The 18,404-nt window shown below is 37.6% G+C and overlaps 1 protein-coding gene across 1 annotated transcript; it reads right to left on the bottom strand.

The window, feature by feature from the left end:
- Positions 1–63: 63 nt before the first annotated feature.
- Positions 64–17,455, bottom strand: LOC136693926 (disintegrin and metalloproteinase domain-containing protein 10-like). The gene is made up of 16 exons (XM_066667171.1): positions 17,233–17,455; positions 13,409–13,559; positions 12,691–12,809; positions 12,321–12,479; positions 11,891–11,991; positions 10,980–11,138; positions 10,728–10,820; positions 10,393–10,576; positions 10,059–10,222; positions 9,370–9,553; positions 8,749–8,899; positions 7,062–7,245; positions 5,522–5,630; positions 5,037–5,257; positions 4,309–4,435; positions 64–3,775 (listed from the first exon to the last, which is right to left on the bottom strand). The coding sequence occupies exons 1-16, from the start codon at positions 17,297–17,299 to the stop codon at positions 3,588–3,590; spliced, it is 2,361 nt and encodes a 786-aa protein (XP_066523268.1). The 5' UTR covers positions 17,300–17,455; the 3' UTR covers positions 64–3,587.
- Between the last annotated feature and the right edge of the window lie 949 nt (positions 17,456–18,404).

The following is an 18,404-nucleotide window of genomic DNA, read 5'->3' as shown; positions in this document are numbered from 1 at the left end:
CAAAGTGAACAAAAATTTAGGTACTGTATAAAACACAGTTAACATTAACAGACAGTAGTTTTTTTCTTTTTTTTTTCCTAACTTTTGTGATCTTTCGGCCTATATCACCTACAACATTTTGACTCACTTCGGACATTTTCAGTGCACTTTTTTTTTTCTATAAAGTTTCACCAAGACTACACAAATTAAAAAAGAAAAAAAAAAGGGAAACCAAAATCCAGAACAAAACCATAAATGAGATGTCAGATATAGGCAGGTATGCCTCCCTCTATCCATTTCACACCACAGGATAAACAGACTGAAAAGAAAAAAAAAACAGCCTATGCACTTCATCGCATTGGAATATTTTGATCATTAACTGCAGTAAAGAGAAAATAACTCTATGAGCACAATGTCTATTCTGAGAAATGTAATGGAGATAAGAATAATAAAAACCAAACAAAATTAGTAACATCTTTCAGAATCGACAGAAAATGTCACTTTATGGTCACATTTCAATCTTCATTGGGCAATTTCTCAAAAATGAAGAGGGGGAAAAATAGACATACAAGTATCAAAATCTCATATTTATCTTCAATTTTAAAAGAAATGCTCCAGGATCTGTACATAGTTTACAATGAAGGAAGTTTACAGCTTTGTCAGTAGAGCAACTTTAATGATGGCCTTTTCGCTGCTCTATGACCATTTGAGACCAAGATCTCCCATCAGTGGCTCCCACAGAGTCCAGTACCTTCATGTAACAGATTATGTTTTTAATGCATTTGAAAAAAACAAAAAACAAAACAAAACAAAACAAAACAAAACAAAAAAACCAAGCCCTAGTTCATATCTGGACTTCTGTATACTTATGAAACCTTTAAGAATGGAAGAAAGGCCCATATTACAACATTGACCATATTACAACCCTTGTATCCAGTGGAAAGGGTAATCAAAAATGAAGCTTAATTTTATTTAGATGAGGCTCTCTCATTCTGAAAGTGAGAGATGACAACCCTGAGGTCAAACAGTACCATCTCTGCTACAGTCTCCGAAATGCCTGAGACATGTGTACGGCCATCCATCCACTTCACAGCATGGCTTCAGAAACGTGGTGAGCCTTCATGGAGATGGCAGTGGCTGGACCGATGTAAACGCTGTGGCTCAGCATCAGGCATTTCACGGAGCCCTGACTGAAAACAACTCAACTGACTTCTTTGATAATGTTATAAAACTTAATCATTCAGTGTACTGGAATGATTAAGGCCACTGTAAACTCTGTCTTCACAAGACTACTCAAAAAAGATGATGGAAAATGACTGACTGACTGACTCAAAAGAGTGCCGCTTACTTAATGAGTTTCTTGTAACAAAAAATGTACATTGCAAACTGAGTTGGGGCAACCAAGTCCAGCCAGTAATTTCCATTGAAGAAAATTAAGCTTTTTTTTTTTTTTTTTTTTTTTAATTAAAAGAAAAAGAAAATCAACATTAATAAAGGTAATGTGTTAGTGCTTTTTTCCAGTTTTAGCATCACATTAAGTAGAGGAAAAAATCTTTTAATTCTTTTTTCCTCAATGGATTTGCTTCAACAAAAATGCTTTTGATCTTTTCTGTGCATTTGGGGGTGTTAAGTAATGGTTAAAACGTGTCAGTTAATAGCTCAATGCAGTGTAAAAGAAAAAAAAAACAAAAACAAAAGAAAAACCCAAAAAATTTTATACCTAGCTATTTTGTGCATTGTTACTTCTTACTGAAGACATTTTTACTATTAAATAGTAATATTTATATTATGTTGCAGTAGGCATTAGCTTTCATATGATACATGGTATATAGATACATGTAGCTCCAGGTACGATGAATTGTAATAAATGTGACATTTTACAATAGTTGTCACTTCTGTACCACAGACTCATTGTAGTTGTTGGTATTTCACAGAAGACCCTGATTACTCCCTAGGGGCTTGAGGAGAGTGTTTGTTTTCTCCATTGTTTGAAGTAGCAGGCATAAGCAAAAGTTAATAGCTCAAGTTCCTTCAGCCTTCAAGGAAGGAACATGAAATGAAGAATCAAAACACCACTTCTTCATACTGAATAAGATGAACACATTTAGCTTAAATGGACTAACGTCTAGATGTATGGCATGCACGTTCTAATATGTGTTTGTTGGATGTGCGTGTTAAATTGGTGCCATGACAAAGATCCTCTAAATTTAAGAATGTGAAAATTTGTGACTCAAAAAAAGAATATGAAAATGTTGAAAACATGAGGGTAACTCTTCTCCAGACTGGAGTTTTGTGCTGGATATATGCACTTCTCCATAGAACACTGCCCAAAAAAAATAAAATAAAAAGTACTGGGAGGGTCAAACAATCAGCTTGACCAAGACCGGACCTTCGTTTCTATTCCCTCTCATCCTCACATGTCTGTTAAATCCCTTCATGCTCGCTCCTCTGTACCATCCTTTCATTTGTGTCTGAGTCCTGAGAATATTGATCAAAACGGCAACTTAATTCTTTTCCCAACAGTAGAAGAAATACTTTTTTCTCACATATAATACAATTATCTTTTTTTCTGTAATTCTGTACAGTGGCGCAGTAGGCAATTGCATGGAGAAGACATCAGGCTTGATCCCTTTGCTTGATTGAAAAATATGTTGTATAGGTACCACGTTGCAAATATCCAGATGAAGCTTGCCAAAATTCCTGGCGTTGATATTATTAAATATATGCTTTGATCTTAATCATATGCCTCAACGTTAACTGAATGTTTGAAATAAAAAGAGTTAACGTTGGTGCTGTTTCTATGCCTGGTCCTTGTAACCTTGGTACTCTCTCATTATACCAACAGTAAAGGGTAGGGAATTGAAATGAAAGAAAAAGGAACTTAAGACAGCTTCATGAGTTAAAGTTTGGATTTTTCATCTGCTGTTTATAGGACTATTTTTCAAGGGCAAGAAATAAAAATCGAAGGTGTTTTTCATTTTGCCTTCCCTGTTGAGATTTCCAGTACAGAAAGGGGAGACATCCACAGTTTAAACTCAGTCTGGCTGAACAGAGAAGAGATTTTCACTCTCATCTAGTGGCTCAGTAAAAGACTGTAGGGTGAACGGAAGCATAATGAACTACTCCATGTCCCTTTATGGACAGCTGGACATTATATTGTAAACGATTCCAGTTGTATATGTGACTACCCACAAAGGCTGCTTTAAAAAGACTTTTTCTTATCGTACCATACTGTTTATTTTTGTAGCATGTAGCTGTGTCATTCAGCTTTTAAAAATGGTCCCGACTGATACAATGAGAGACTGGGAGTGTAGTGGTGATTCCATGTGCTGGTCCAGTTGGATTCTTTGGAGTAAAGCCTTGTCCTACAGCCAGAAGGAACAAATCCAGATCAAACCAAACTGAAGTTAGAGAACTGCACATAGATATAAATTTCAGAATTCTTGACAACTGGAATCGAATTTGCATTTTCCAGCTGAGTTAAAACTACAATTCTCCACATCTGGCTGTGAAATAGTGAAAACTTAAGTGACTGTTATCCCACTGTAGGCAGGCACTGGGAGGGGAGTGGTAGTTATGGTATCGATTTGCCAGGTTGTCCAGGTATCTCAGCGTCTCATTTGGCCCATCTGGTAGTTCTCTCTGGGTTGCCGGTGGTGGCGCTGAGGCTGGGGCTGGCGCTGGGATGGACGCTGGTTCTGATGGCCATGGGCATGCGGGTGCTGGTTTTGGTTGTGATGCTGATGATGATGCTGCTGTTGGCTGGCGTGCTGGGCTCGCCTTCTTTTCAGAGTACCTGAGGAAAAAGAGACACGGCGGTATATAAGTTTCTGAATGAAAATAATTTACACATACTCTAAAGGAAAGCGACTAAAATGTATTTTTTTACTGCAAATATTTTAAAAGTTTATATTTAAAAAAATAAAAAAATAATAATCCACATGGCTATGACTGTATGATGAGGCCACCTACTCTTTTCCCCAGTTTGTTTATTTCAGTTTTCCAATGAAAATGTCTAAAAACCACAGCTTCTGCTCCTCACATCTTACTCCCAGGTTTTTAATGCTGAATGTGCGCTATGGTTCATTCTCATTTAAAGGAACACGTTCTGAAACCAGTTGTTCTGAACAGGATGGTATAGACAGTCCATGAAAGGTGTTGTGGTGCTGCTCCATCCTTGTGTTATTTTAACCAAACATGTCGCACATGTTTCGTTAAGACTCCAGCTGTGTTAACTTGAGGAAAAGGTGGACATGTTTCCTTTAGAGAGCTTTGAGGTAAACACTAAACTAAAAAATGCATGTGCTAGAAATGGGTGAAAAATATTACCTGGTAGAGGTTTAGGTGGAGGTAGTTTGGGGTTACTACTGGGTGTGTGCACACTGCAAATTTTGATGAATCCAGCCATCATCATAATCAAAGCAATACCCATCAACAGCACTGCCCACCAGTGAGCCTGTAAATACACACATTGATATTACAAAATCCAACAGATTCAATCTCAAAAGGATTAATATAATAACCTTCATAAATTTGAACAAGTATTATAACAATTCAACACAGAAGTAGATATGACACATATTTGTATGTTTACACATTAGATTTAAACAAAATATTTTACAATAAAATTAGAAGAATATTACTTCATGATGGAAGTGATTAGCCAATCTAAGCTAAAGGACATGTCACCCTAGAGTACTAAAGTGTAGCTTCTTTTCTTTAAAAGGCCTAAAAAATAAGCTAGTGAAAGCTAAATCTGACATTAAAGCTCAGTGTTTTGGCATTTTTGTAACTACCATCATAAAAAAGTTAAGCATAAAATAAAACCTGAAATAAAATGCTATTAAAATTACAGTTATTTGTGATATGAAACTATTGCTATAAGGGTAGAACTGTGAATGAATATTTAGCTACCACTACAGAGTCCTGGAAGCTTGAAAATTACTGTTCCAGCCAGCCCCAAAATGTTTTGAAATAATCCGTTCCAGGAGTTTTTAAAAGTAAGGTTCTTAATTTAACAGGCCACTGGCATTTGAAATTGAAGTCAGGACACATACCACTATCCACTCGGCAATGTTCTCATAAAGCTCAGGATTGAAGATGGCTTTCTTTAATCTGGCCAGAGGCCCATCAGCATCCACCAGCCTGCACTTCATGAACACATCACAGTAACCCTTGAAGTCGTTGCAGGGAGAGCCAGCCTGCAGCGTGGTCACCTTCTTATTGAAGAATCGAGCCAGGCGCTCAGAGCCTGTGCTGCTGCAGGTGCTGGGGTTCACTGTGGGAGGCAGAGAATAGACAGTGAGATTCCCAGGATGATGCTACTTCATTGTCTTTTCCTAAAGGCAGCAGTAGCCTGCCTACTGCTGCGTGGGTGTTTTTTTCTAATGTGTGGAAAGAAGCAATCTTGAAGAACAAGTAAAAAATGAAGTACCCAATATAGATTTTGACAGGCTAAGTGCAAAACCTTATTTGAAACCGAAGTGTGAAACAAAACATATAACAAAAATCTGAAATAAGCCTAGTGATTGAGTGTACTGACTTTTCTCCATGCAGCAGACATGGCACAATTCTGTCTCATCCTTCCCATCAACACTAGCACAGGTGCACACCTCCAGCCCATATTTCTCACATATAGAGCCAGAACAACCCTGTAAAAGAAAGTGAGACAAAGTACGAGAGAGAGAGAGTGCAAGAGCGAGACAAAAGAAAGCAAGAGGAATCAAAAGAACAAAAGGAGAAATTAAAAATTATGTTGAAAAAATGGCTATAATACAATCCATATTTTAGCCAGCAATAGATTGTGTTTATGAAGCTGTGGTGGTTAGATCCAGTATTTTCTTATTCTTAAGTTAATTATTCTCAGTATATGTGCAATTAGGAAGTCTGCGCTATTGAAACTGTAATTACAGGCATTTGGGCTTGAGAAACTGCAACCTAAACAGCCAGAAATCAGTGTTCAACTTTCCTATTACAGGTGCATCTCAAACATTTTGAAAATCCTGAAAAAAAGTTATTTTCTGTTAATAAGGCTATTCAGAAAGTACTGTTATATTCATTACAGTGTAAAATGGCATATTTTAAGGCTTCTTTGTTTTTTGTTTTATTTGATCAGTAAGTCTTATAGCTCATGAAAATCTCACATTCAGTGTATCATATTCAATTATTAGAACATTTAACTTCAAATTTCAGTAAATTACCATTTAAACTGTATACATTTATCTGGGTGTAGTTCACACACACAACCACATTCATGAGAAAGTCAGCTGACTTGACAGTTGTGTCCAGAAGACAATCAACAACTCCCTCCACAAGGAGAGTAAGCCACAGAGGGTTACCACAGCAAAAATAAGCTGTTCACAGGGGGGTGTATCAAAACCTTGATAAGTTTTCTAAAGATGCCAAATTCCTTTTTCAGCAGGACATGGAACGTGCACACAGTGCCAAACCTACTACCAAATGGTGTGCTGTCCTTGACACTGCTGTGCTTGATTGGCCAGACAGCTCTCTGGACCTGAACCCCAGAGAAAATCTATGGAGTTTGTCAAGAGGAAGATGAGAAATGGCCAACCCAGCGATACAGACGAGCTGAAGGTCACTATCAAAACAACCTTGACTTCAATAACATCTCAGCAGTGCCACAAGCTGATGGCTTCCATCACTGATGCAGTAAATCATGGGAATGGAGCCTCAACCATGTTTTGATGGTTTAAACAAACATATATTTATGTATTGCACATCCTTTGCTGTTTGATCTTATGAAGTATTCTAATAAAAGAATAAGTGTCTGATTTTCTAATTTGAAGAGCTATAAGGAATAAGGATCAAAAGTAAAGGAAAATAAGCTTAAAATAAACGTCTCTTTAAGTGAAATGAATATGGCAGTTTACTTTTTCATGATATTCTAATTTGATTTTAACATACTCTGTAGAGTGTATGTGGTGCTGTAATCAGAGGAGGTCAATTCAGGTTGACAGCCCTTGTATCGCTGAGACTCTTTTGAAATGACCAGACAAACCAGGCAATTAAATTTTGCTACCGTTGACCGTGACACTCGTCAACATTGGAAGACTTAAACTCACCCCATTAAGGCAGACTTGGGTTTCCCCATGGCAGGCAGTGAAGTTGGCTTTGGGTTCTGAAGTAGGACATTGGGCTGAGGCTCCATTACACATGCCAGGATGGGCACACTCTGACTCCTCCCGACACTTCTCATTACGGGCCTTGTAAGTGCATTCAGAGGTGCAGCATGGGCCCTGGCTGGGACTGTGGGGAAGAAAGGTGGAGGCTACATCTAGTATCTGTATGGTCCTTAACACAATTTACAGCAAGAAACATCAGCTCTGATGTCCATCACAGTTTGATGAATTTGCTACTCAAACACGCCTAAGAAACCTGGTCATTCAAAAAAAAAAAAACATGACTCCATGTTTCTTTGAGTAGTGAAATAATCAAGATGTACCCTCCATTAACAGTTACCCCCATTAACTCCAGTACCAGAGACCTAGAGACTGGTTGCAGCAGCAGCAAGTTAAATATAAAATATTTATTTTAGATTGTGAAATATTTGTTATTTATACATGTTATATTAGAAGGTAATGCACTAAGCTCATGTTTATTCTTTTCCAAATCCCAGTTGGGTTTTTCCACACAAAATAATTTTCTCTTTCATATTATATTTACACCTCCCACTAAGCAGTTATAAAAATTAGTGAACAGATACCACATACTGCACTGGGAATGCTGATGTCTGGCCTTATGTTTATGACATAAAATAAATAAAAGCTGAGACTTTACTTTCTGATGGCAGAAACCAATGCTTTAAAATGCTGTACATTCACACTCGGGTGTTATGAGGAATTACTAAAATATAATGAAATTAGTAAAATGATAGTTTGACACAGGGTAAACTAAGGACAAACGATTGCAATTTGTCTAAAACACACAAATCTAAAATTCAGAGAAAACAAATGTTCTAAACATGTTTATAAATAAGCAAAGCATCACAACTTTCTAAAATGTTTAAAGATTAAAGTATCATAGCAAAAACGCTTGGATCTAGTACTTTTAAATCTACACCATCACAAGTCTATATATCTTCTTATATGCGTTTAATGTCAGTCAAAGCTGGCCCTGCTATTATTGGCCCCTACATATCAGCTTTGCCAACCCTGGAACATTGCCAAGGCATGTGAAACCATCCACTGAATCTTTTTAAATTGCTTCCCACATAATATCAACATTCAGCTCAACATAGTTGGAAAAGGTGTCTGTTTAATTTTATCTTCATGGCCTGCACACATTTTCATCCAAATGCCTGTTCCACACAAACAACCTCGGTATGATACGAACAATGCTACAAAGGGACTGGTACAGCTTGCACAGGTTGGTATTTCACACATACAGCATTTGCTTTTGGCACCAGTGAAGTTGACATGTTTTTTCCAAAGGGGTAAATAATCAGATTGGTTACTTTGGTCACTGGATAAACTAACAAAAAAAATTTAAGTATGTCATTTCTTACATTAAAAATTAATATTGTTGTTGAGGTGCAACTTAATTTAGTGCAATAATCATTTGAAAATAACTTAAGTATAAACATAAACAATACATAAACAATCCTGCTTTATAGAAGGCATTCTTGAATAAATATTTGAGAAATTAAAAAAAAAATAAAATAAAAGATTATCACAACAATATATAAATATGGATGTCAATAGATCTTTACTGATATGGACATGTGAATGCCCAAGAAGCATTAGACTGTACCTGCAGACTTTGTCAGGCTTGAGTTTACACTTCTTGTTGTCCGCCTGGTTAGCGTCATAGCAGCACTGGTCTCTGCACTGGTCACTGTAGCCACAGTCACACTCCTCACCTGGCTCTACCAGGGCATTACCACAGATTGGCTGCCCAGACTCTGTTGTAATACAGACAAACGCAGGCATGGGCATGCATGCATGCGCGCGCACACACACACACACACACACACACACACAACAGATGCATTCAGCATATTCCAATAGACAGCTCTTTGTTGTGTCCTGTTTTTAGCAATAAGAGAGCCTGTCAGTGGTGCACTTTAGAGAGCTACAGAAAGTCTGTCTATGCGTCATAAATCTGTGCATTACAGCAGCATCAGTGACAGAAAAGTTGTGAAATTTTGTTTTAGATCTAGTTCATAATGTCACATAATGTCATTGACCAGAGATATGTCAAACTTGCTTTGTGTTCAAAATGACGTTACCTAACACACAATATACTACATGGCATGTCAAAGCAGATCCTAGATTATGTGCTATTAGATAACGATGATGATTAATGTTGCTTCGGTAATCTTAAATATTTAAAAAAGAATAAATACAAATAAAATAATAAAAAAGGACCTACCCACAAAGCAATTGCCCCTCTTTTTCTCCAGCACTTGGCTGATGTTTCGAATGCTGCACACTGAGAACTTGTTGTTGTTGAGCTTGTCTCCTGACGTGGCTCTTGCGTACATGATGTAGTTACCTTTCTCCTTCTTATCTTGGCTTTTTGACTCTCCAGGAGTGCACTCAGGACCTGAGTCATGCTAAAAGAGCATGGGGGGGAAAATAAATTAATGTCAATTTTTTTAACCATATATATTTAACCTTTGTTTAATAAGATACATTTTTTGGGTATTAGCTTGAAAATATGCTGTAGGTTTTGTGGATGAACAGACTGATGCTACGGAAAGAGACAAAGAAAGTGACAAGTTTCTGTTACGAACAGTCACTTGTAAATGAATGAGCCAGCAGTGAATTAATTATGTTCAAGACACCATGACCATCTGTGTGACTAAATACAGGCAGGCAGCAACTAGGTTTTTTTTAATGAACAAAATCTACTTTTGACAAAAGAAGAAACTATTATTTTTGTGTGACAGTCTTTTAAGAGCATTAATGGATGCAATTATACAAGCAATGTTTTCATCCAGAATGAGTCTCTTCAATGTTAAGGCAAATTAGTGAAAGTGGGCACATAAAAGTCAGTAGAGCATCTCCACCTTAATTTTCTTATACATTAATTTAAATACTGAAGTATCTCACACTTACTGGAGAGCCAAAGTTGTGCCCCACTTCATGGGCAAATGTGATGTGTGAAACTTTTGGGGGTACATGGGAAGCATAGTTCTGCACTGTAATAATGCCAGTGTTCAGAGACTTTCTTTTCCCATCAGAATACAGCTTACTCTTCTCACAGATACCACCAGAACTCCCTGAGAATGCAAAACAACCATCAGAACCCTTATGAGAATAAAGCTGCTGATTGACACATCATATTCAGTAAAAGCTTATCCAGTCAATATGTGAAACAATATATTATGCTTTGACTAACCCATACTAATTCCTAGCAGTATTTTTAACCATGAGCAAGGAAGATGATTACCTGAAGGCGCTCCGACCCAAGCCAGCCCCAGTACACCGTCATCAAAGTCTCGATCAGTGAAGACATAAGCCAGACAGTAGTCATCGTGGTTCTGTTCTGAATTCAGCTCCAGAAATTTCTCAACGCCAATGTTTGCAAAACGGAAAGGATTGGACCTGTCCTTCTCATCGCTAGTCGTGTTGATCTAAAGAGAAATGAACAGATCTTCCATCATTTTTTACTGTTTACTCATCACAGAAGAAACTCTAACAATGTGATTGAATGTACATTCAAAATTTTGTTCTCTGATACGTAGGCTAAAAGCAGGAGAAAAAAAAAAACACTCCTTAACTCACCCTAATCCTCTTCACCATGAAACTAATGTTGCGGATGCCTAGAAAATCCGTACCCTGGTAGATTGCATCAATAGCCTTTACATGGCTGGAGATCTGAGGAGATAGTGGGGTAATAATGCAAATCTTATCACTATTTAACAATAAACTAAAACTTATGGTCATACTAAAGTAATATCGAACAACCTAGACATGACACTGTAACGTGTAACAAACATGACTATGAGGCTAATGGCTTAAGCCCCAGATCCTTACTTGAGCAATGACAGCTTCTCTGGTCTTGTAGTATTTGAAGAAGAGGTGGTCTGTTTGGATGAAGAGCTGACAGGTATTCTTTTCCACCTGTGTCATCCTCTTTTTCCTTTGTAATACATGGGCGTCCGATGACTGATTCTCTGTCTCTACATGTGTTTCCTGGATTCAAATTCATTAAGCAATTACTTCTCAAATGTTTAAACACTGTAAAATCTTCTCCCTTTTTCAATTGCCTTATGTCAGTAACAGCCAATTCCCTGTCACGTAACAGAGCTCTGACAACCTTCGAGCACTTCCAAGGCATGTGAAACAGACCATGTCACTTTTTAACTTGCCATTTAATGTCAACTGGTTTGAAGAGCACTTATCAGTGTTCAGTTTTCTCCCTTTGATGTGACCTTATGCACCTCCTATGCACTTTTTAATCTAAACATCATCATCTTTTCCGCTTATCCATTTCAGGGTCACGGTGACTGTTAAACAGAAAAAGCTATATGTAAAAATGAACAATTTTCTCGGAGTGAAATTAATTTCACCTCAGGCACTTCAGCGTTACAAAGCTAACCGTACAAATTTTATACTATTAACATTTACTTCGTTCCAGCATAATGAATTTTAACCTAATTTTGAATTGTATGAATTGTGTAAGTATAGAACACAGAAGGAGATTATCTACTCTGGAAGGTTTCTATGAAACCTTTCAGGAACCGAAATGATTGCTTTTTGAAAAGCAGAAAAAACATAGCTCTGTGCTTCTCACAAAGTGCAAAGTGTTGAAAAAAATAAACTGTCTGATAAAATTGGCTATTCCAAGAAAATGACAGTATTGTTCTAAGCCGATGTAAAGAGTAGTGCAATGTTTCAGAACATCATTAAGATTACTGAAATGTACTTCAATATCTCTAACTGACCTTGGTTGGCTCTTCTACAGCGGAAGCCTGATATTTCTTCATCCTCTCAAAGACTGAATGGTCTGCACAGCCACCTTCAGGTCCATATTTATGAGGGTAGTCTAAAAGGCAAAACGAGTGAAGAATATATTAAAGATTTCATATACAGTCCTGTACAAAATTATTTGCCCTCTCCTTAATTTATTTATGCTTGTCTTAAGTTTGCAACACCAAGCTTAATTAAGATATTAACTAAACCTAATAAAAGGGTGTGCCACTGTTTGCAGCAACAACTGCAACCAAAAGTTTATTGACTGGAATCTGGAACAATTAAGCGTGAAATATATGCAAACATAGAATAAATTTGAGAGGGACAAACAATTGCTCATGAAACAATAAATTTCAATTTACTGTATGCTATAAATATAAGAAGAGATAAGAATATACTCACGGATGTCATCTGCATGGTAGATGACAGAGTGGAATGGCACATTTTTGTCCTCCAAGTATCTCTCAGCAGGCTCCACATAATAAGTCCCATGATGTGTCTTTATAAAGCCCTCAAACTTACCATTGACGACAGAGCCATGAGTCAGGCTGTCCTGCTCACCTGAATGTGAGAGGAATAGATTTAGGCTAGAATTTCAACCATGTTGGTTACATGCCTGGTAGCCTTTAAAAGTGTGTCTGTTACACTCCACCTGATCTTACTGTGACAAAAAAGCTCATAATCTCCCTAATGGGACATTTAGACAGCCTCAACTGCTCTAACACAAATATCAAATGCAAATGAAAAGAGCTTTTAAGGTGAACCCTCTCACCATAAAGTTCCCCAGTGTAGATATGTGAGGTATCATAACTGATTTCTTCTCCAGAAACTTCCAGCTTAAAATCTTCAGTGAACAACTTTGTGTCTCTCCTCATCCTCAGGTTAAAATGCCTGGAAAAAAAAAATTCAAAATTTATGAAATGTGACCTCATACATTTATCAGCAGACATAATTTATCATAAAGCTCTTGTGTGTGTAAACGTAAGACAAAGATGTAGATTGAATATACTGATATAGCTGCTTAAAAATAGAATCGAAGAAAGATGAAATGTGGCTGCTCTTGTCTCAACTGCGATGGTGCAGTTGGTTAAACTGTCCTTTGCTCCTATCAGTACAGACTTTACCATACTACAAATGTTGTGTAAATAAACAGCCCTGACCACCATGGAGGGTGGTTTAAGTGATTCGTTTACAATATGTCTAAGAGGTGGACACTGGACTCAAATTACACAAAGCGCTACGTATGAAGTGCTTTGTATTTATGATAAAATGATGCATGGAAATCTGTGTTTTCATCCTGTTACATTTCACATGAATACGTAAAACGTTTTCCCCATTTGTATACAATTTTCTGTATACACACTTTAAAAAAAAAATATATGAGCATATAAAATACTTTCAAAGTAGTTGTGTTCTTATTTGTGTTTAGCATTGAGTTCTCAGTATAGCATTATTTTTCATTCTACATGGGAAATTAAAAGAATTCAGACCTTCCATGAGCATGAAACTCTAGATGAAGAAAGCGGTCCTCATGGTTGAGCGCTCGTTTGGCTCTCTGATGGTTGCTGTGCACCAAGTCTGTGTCATAGGACAGTCCTTCATAGTGGCGGATGTATTTGTTCAAAGGGTTGCCATAGTAACCTGAATAAGAGACAACAAAGATTGGATGGTGTCAGCATTTGGCATATACAATTTAACTCTAAACCCCAGTGTATAGCACAGCCAGTAATGCAAGGAAATCCTCCCACTAAGAGATTGGTTTGCAGTGTGTAATGTTTAATATTCAATATCTGAGAATAGTTTACACTAAAGCATAAGGGAAAATTACACAGAAAAAGATAACTATGAACTAGAAACAGAATTCAATAGAAATATTAAGGTTGTCTGAGATTTGCAGGCAATTTGGAACAGATAAAAAAGCACCAGTAAACCAGTACAGCCATATTTGAAACAGCAGGGGGAAAAACCATAAAATCAAGGTAAAGACACAGTAAGCTGACATCCAAGTAATTTCCTGTTGCTATGCAGTTTATATAGTAACTATACAGAGGTGTCTGTTGTTTACAGTTTATCTATAATTGGGCTAAATCCTTAAGAGGCATGAAGTTAGAGTGCTGTGATGCACTTACAATTGTTGTGATGCACATAGTAAATCCTAGCTTTTGTCATCTGCTCCTGTAATATAATTATCTGAAAACCCCTCTTAGAAACAATAACAATAATTAAAAAAATAAATAAATACAACCTCCAAAATGCCAATGAGCTCTAAAATAAAATATTTTTTGCCAAGTGTATTTACCAACCTGAAAAATCTAACAGTTCTTTCTTTAATGTAAAATCTTCTTTTTACTTATTGTTAATATCTAAAGCAAGCATTTCCTTGTTTCTACTATTCTGGACTGTTCTCATTCCAGCATTGACTCAGAGGGGTTTAAAAACTCCAGCAGCACTGCTGTGCCTGAACCACATGTACCAACACTTACATTCCACCATCCAAACCAGTCCTACTCAGTTGGGGTCCTTTGGGGATTACTGGCCATTGAAGGGTTGAAAAATGGCCAACAAAGTGGAGCTGATAAAACAAGGCAATGAGTCTAGAAACCATTTTAATGTTACGGCTGACTGAGATATTTGATTCCTATAAAACAAATTGTAACTATAGACTTGTGTAAAATACTAATCTGAACAGTTCATAATAAAGCATATTTTAGCTGAATAAGTTTTGTAGATAAACACATATATGACTTATTGCCTGTCAAAACACAAGCCCATGCACAACTTAAGAACTGATCATCTCGTGTGTGAGATGTAAGGCAGAGTAGGCACATTGGATTAATTTATTTGCCTATTCCAGGTAGTGCAATGTTCGCATAAAGAGGGCAAAATGACTAATTGTGCTGAATTCTGAGAGGCCAATTAATGCCTTACTGAGCATCCTGCTGACACTTTCTATTCTACTTCAGTCTATTAAAAATGCCTCTTAAGGGAATGTAGATTGTTTAGCTACTTAATTTAATGCACTATTGTACATATTATATATTAAACTACAGTGTATGTTACTGTATAATACATTCTGTACTATCCAAGATGATGTAACACTCTTTTCTACATTGCTACTGGGATTTATCCTATCTCCTGCCAGTTCACATTGTTCCTATTTATTCCTCTACCAAATGTTTTACTCCACATGTACAGAATTGTTGCACTGTTTATATTTAGGCTGTTCCTGTAATTTATCGCTCCATAATGCAGGTCTGCTATACTGTTTGTTTCTCTTGGTTTTATTTATTATTACTTGTCTGTCTGGCTATTATGTGCAATAATCCCTTCCTCCCCCATCACCCGTGTACACCTTCTGAAAAGCTACTGTTGTGCACGAATTTTCGTGTCTATTTGAACGCCCTGTATTTAGAATATAAAGCACAATACCTATATCTTCACTAATGGAAAGGATCGTCAAGTAAATACGAAAAGATTCATATAATTTTTGTACAAATATCAAGAAAGGGGCACCGGCCCGTTTGTTTACTTCAGACAGACAGCCTTCATCTTTCAGCTGAGCTCTGAGAAAACAATACATTATAACGGCTCTTAGAGCCACGGCAGCGGTTCACGGGGTAAATACACGGCCAAGATTCACTGTACACTGAAAGGCCGACATGTTAAATCATTTATACAGCCCAGATATGTGAAAACTTAACGAATAAAGGGTCATACATTCGCCTAAATATAGACATTTTTCCCATTCAGTCGATGTGAGTGTGAACTGTACGCAGCTAGCGAGCTGCCGACATTTAGCTCAATAACACCGTCCCTCCAGCCCAACAAACTGCCTGAAATCCAGATAACATCGCCTTTATTTCACAGGATACAGTGACACTTATACAGCTTTACAAGAAACTGGGTTCGTCCTGTCTGATATGTATAACTTCATGCTTATTTTTGAAGAATGGAGACCCTGATATAACAATGAATCGTGTAGCCGTTAGCTGGCCCCACAACTCTGCCCCTCTCTCCGCAGCCACAGCGGCTAGAGGCTCTGGATCCATTTTGGACGATGCTAAAGGCTGGGAGTCGACCCCAAAATGAGCCGATTCCTCCAAATAAAGCATTTGGACACCGAGTCGGTTGAAAAGCTTTAGAATTGATTCCAAACACACGTCGGCTCAATTCTGACCGCACCTGCTTTCCCGTCACTTTCTATAAGGCTTTCTGAAAACGCTTACAACACACACCGATCGTATTGTGCTTTAGAGAAATGATAAAATAATGTGACAGTTGTTAGGAAAAACTGACCTATAAGCAAGCATCTCTGACAAAAGTGGCAAAATATCTATCACTAATGTCCTGAAGTTGACAGAGTCAACTCAACCCACAATAGTCCGCATGCTACCAATGTTACCAGTGTTTGAAAATCATCAGTAAATAAATTAATAGCCTGAGAAGTTCCTGTTCCATGTTTCTCCAGTAAACTGCAGTACGGGGCATTCCCATAAGACAAGAACACTCCAACAAAAATGCCCCTCTTGTTCCAACTTCTGAAAACCATAGGAAAAACTGTCCAGAACATGCTCCCTGATCAGGTCTTTAAACGTCTTTAAATTCTCAATTCCCAACTGTTTTGATTAAAAATGTTGTAACCTTCAACTGTTCAAACAGTTGTGCATTTAAAAAAATAAATAAAAAATAATAAGGCAAGTTTGATTTAGATATTTTGGCTTCAGCTGATATGTGAGTTTTGATTAATCTAAGCATCCATTCATTCACATCCTTTGCCGTCCAAGGTACTCAGAAGAAAAATACACTCTGCGCAACGCATGCCAACTCAGACACATCATTACATTTGAGTATCATTTGAAGCCCTTCTACAAGAAATGATTTGAAAACTGAAATTGTGGTGTAGAGTCGACTCTTTGATCCGGCTCGCCGATTAACATCCCTTGGCTTTGGAATCGACTCCAACATTTCTGGCATGAACAAATCATGCTAGCCGAGTCTTAACGGCTAATGCGGCTCAGGGAGAAAACAGAGCTAAAGCTACCGTTAGCAATGACAGCCAAACACTGAGAGACAGCTAGTGTAGAGTAAATATTTATAATTATTCTTAGTACAAACTGGGGTGTGTGGATTTTACCGTGCAAAACAGAGAAAACGAGTAGGATTTACAGTAATAAATGATTTGTGAGTGAATTCCGCTCGTTAGCGGCGCCAGCTGCGTCCCTTCATCACCGCTAACGTTAACATTACCCGCTTTATCTCGGAATTAAAAAAACAACACACATTCGCTCTCAAACAACACCACGTTCACACTTACCGTGAGTGGATTTCAGGGCGCACAACAGGTATAGCAGTTTAATCGCGACCATTTCGGCTAAGTTCATTGTTAGTGCATTGATGGGGAAAGCGCTTTATTGTCCTAGTTAAGGCGCAGCCGCCCTGCTGTGTTTACAGCTCTCTCTCTCTCTCAGCCTCTCTCCCTCTCCCCCTCTGTTCTGTTAACGGCGTGATGGCAGTAGCAAAGAAAGGGAGAGTGTGAATGAGCGCCCCCAAGACAACCCACCCGTCCTGTAACTATTGGAGGATACTGTGTGAAGAATAATGTGACACGGAAAAACAAAACTGCGTATCCATAATCGCCGAGAGGGACTCTCCTGAAATGGTCCCTCTGCTTCACATTGTAACCTAAAATGCCAACACTTTGAATACATAACTCTTTATTTTGTTAAAGTACCCCCTTTCCTACCCTTATATATATATAAAACAAACAGGGTTGATTTATCTACTTATTCATGAGGGAAGAGCTCATGCTACGGGTTGAAATGGTTCAAAAGATTAGTCTTTACATTTTTCCGTTTTTTTTCATAAGCCTTAATGTTTTGGTGAATATGTCTGCTAAGTTTTAATGAAACATTTTTAATAATGGGTGATTTGGTCTACTGTTGCCACGGTATGTAAAATTAATCTTGGAGTTAATATTTAAGAATGCATAAAAATGAACTGAAATGGTACAAACATTGTGGGCTCCTGTCAGTATGGATTTCATTGAATTCTCTGAACTTCCCTTCTCCCACATTTACAAATACATATCCAGTTATTATATATTCTCAGCAGCTTAAAGGAACACTGTGTAATATTTGTACCATAAAAGTACAGCTTCAGAATGATGGTGATGCTTCCATGACCTGTAATATGGAGAATAGATATGCTGTCATTGCCACTCCAGGCTGCACTGCGGAAACTGCACTATGTAATTTCTGAAGGTAGACAGAAAACTACACCCCTCCCTCACCTCTTACATTAAGTGCAGTGCTGTAAAAATGTATTACACTGGGGGAGCCCCAGGAGAAAAAAAAAACTCTAAATCTTACACAGTGTTTCTTTAAATAGTCAATAATCCTCTGTCCAGATGCTGGGCTCAATCTCCATCGTCAGTTGAGCAGTTCTGGAGGAGTTTAGAGTAGATATGCTGCTCCTTTACATTAAGAG

This window comes from Hoplias malabaricus, chromosome 4 (genome assembly GCF_029633855.1).
Source record: "Hoplias malabaricus isolate fHopMal1 chromosome 4, fHopMal1.hap1, whole genome shotgun sequence".
Taxonomy (NCBI): domain Eukaryota; kingdom Metazoa; phylum Chordata; class Actinopteri; order Characiformes; family Erythrinidae; genus Hoplias; species Hoplias malabaricus.
The sequence above is the reverse complement of the archived record's forward strand: the minus strand, read 5'-3'. Positions and strand labels throughout refer to the sequence as shown.

Coding starts and splice junctions, on each gene's coding strand:
- LOC136693926 (XM_066667171.1), bottom strand. CDS start 17,299: ATGAACTTAGCCGAAATGGTCGCGATTAAACTGCTATACCTGTTGTGC. Junction 10,223..10,392: donor TTGGGTCGGAGCGCCTTCAG/GTAATCATCTTC, acceptor TTGCATTCTCAG/GGAGTTCTGGTGGTATCTGT. Junction 5,258..5,521: donor TGTCTGCTGCATGGAGAAAA/GTCAGTACACTC, acceptor TGCCTCCCACAG/TGAACCCCAGCACCTGCAGC.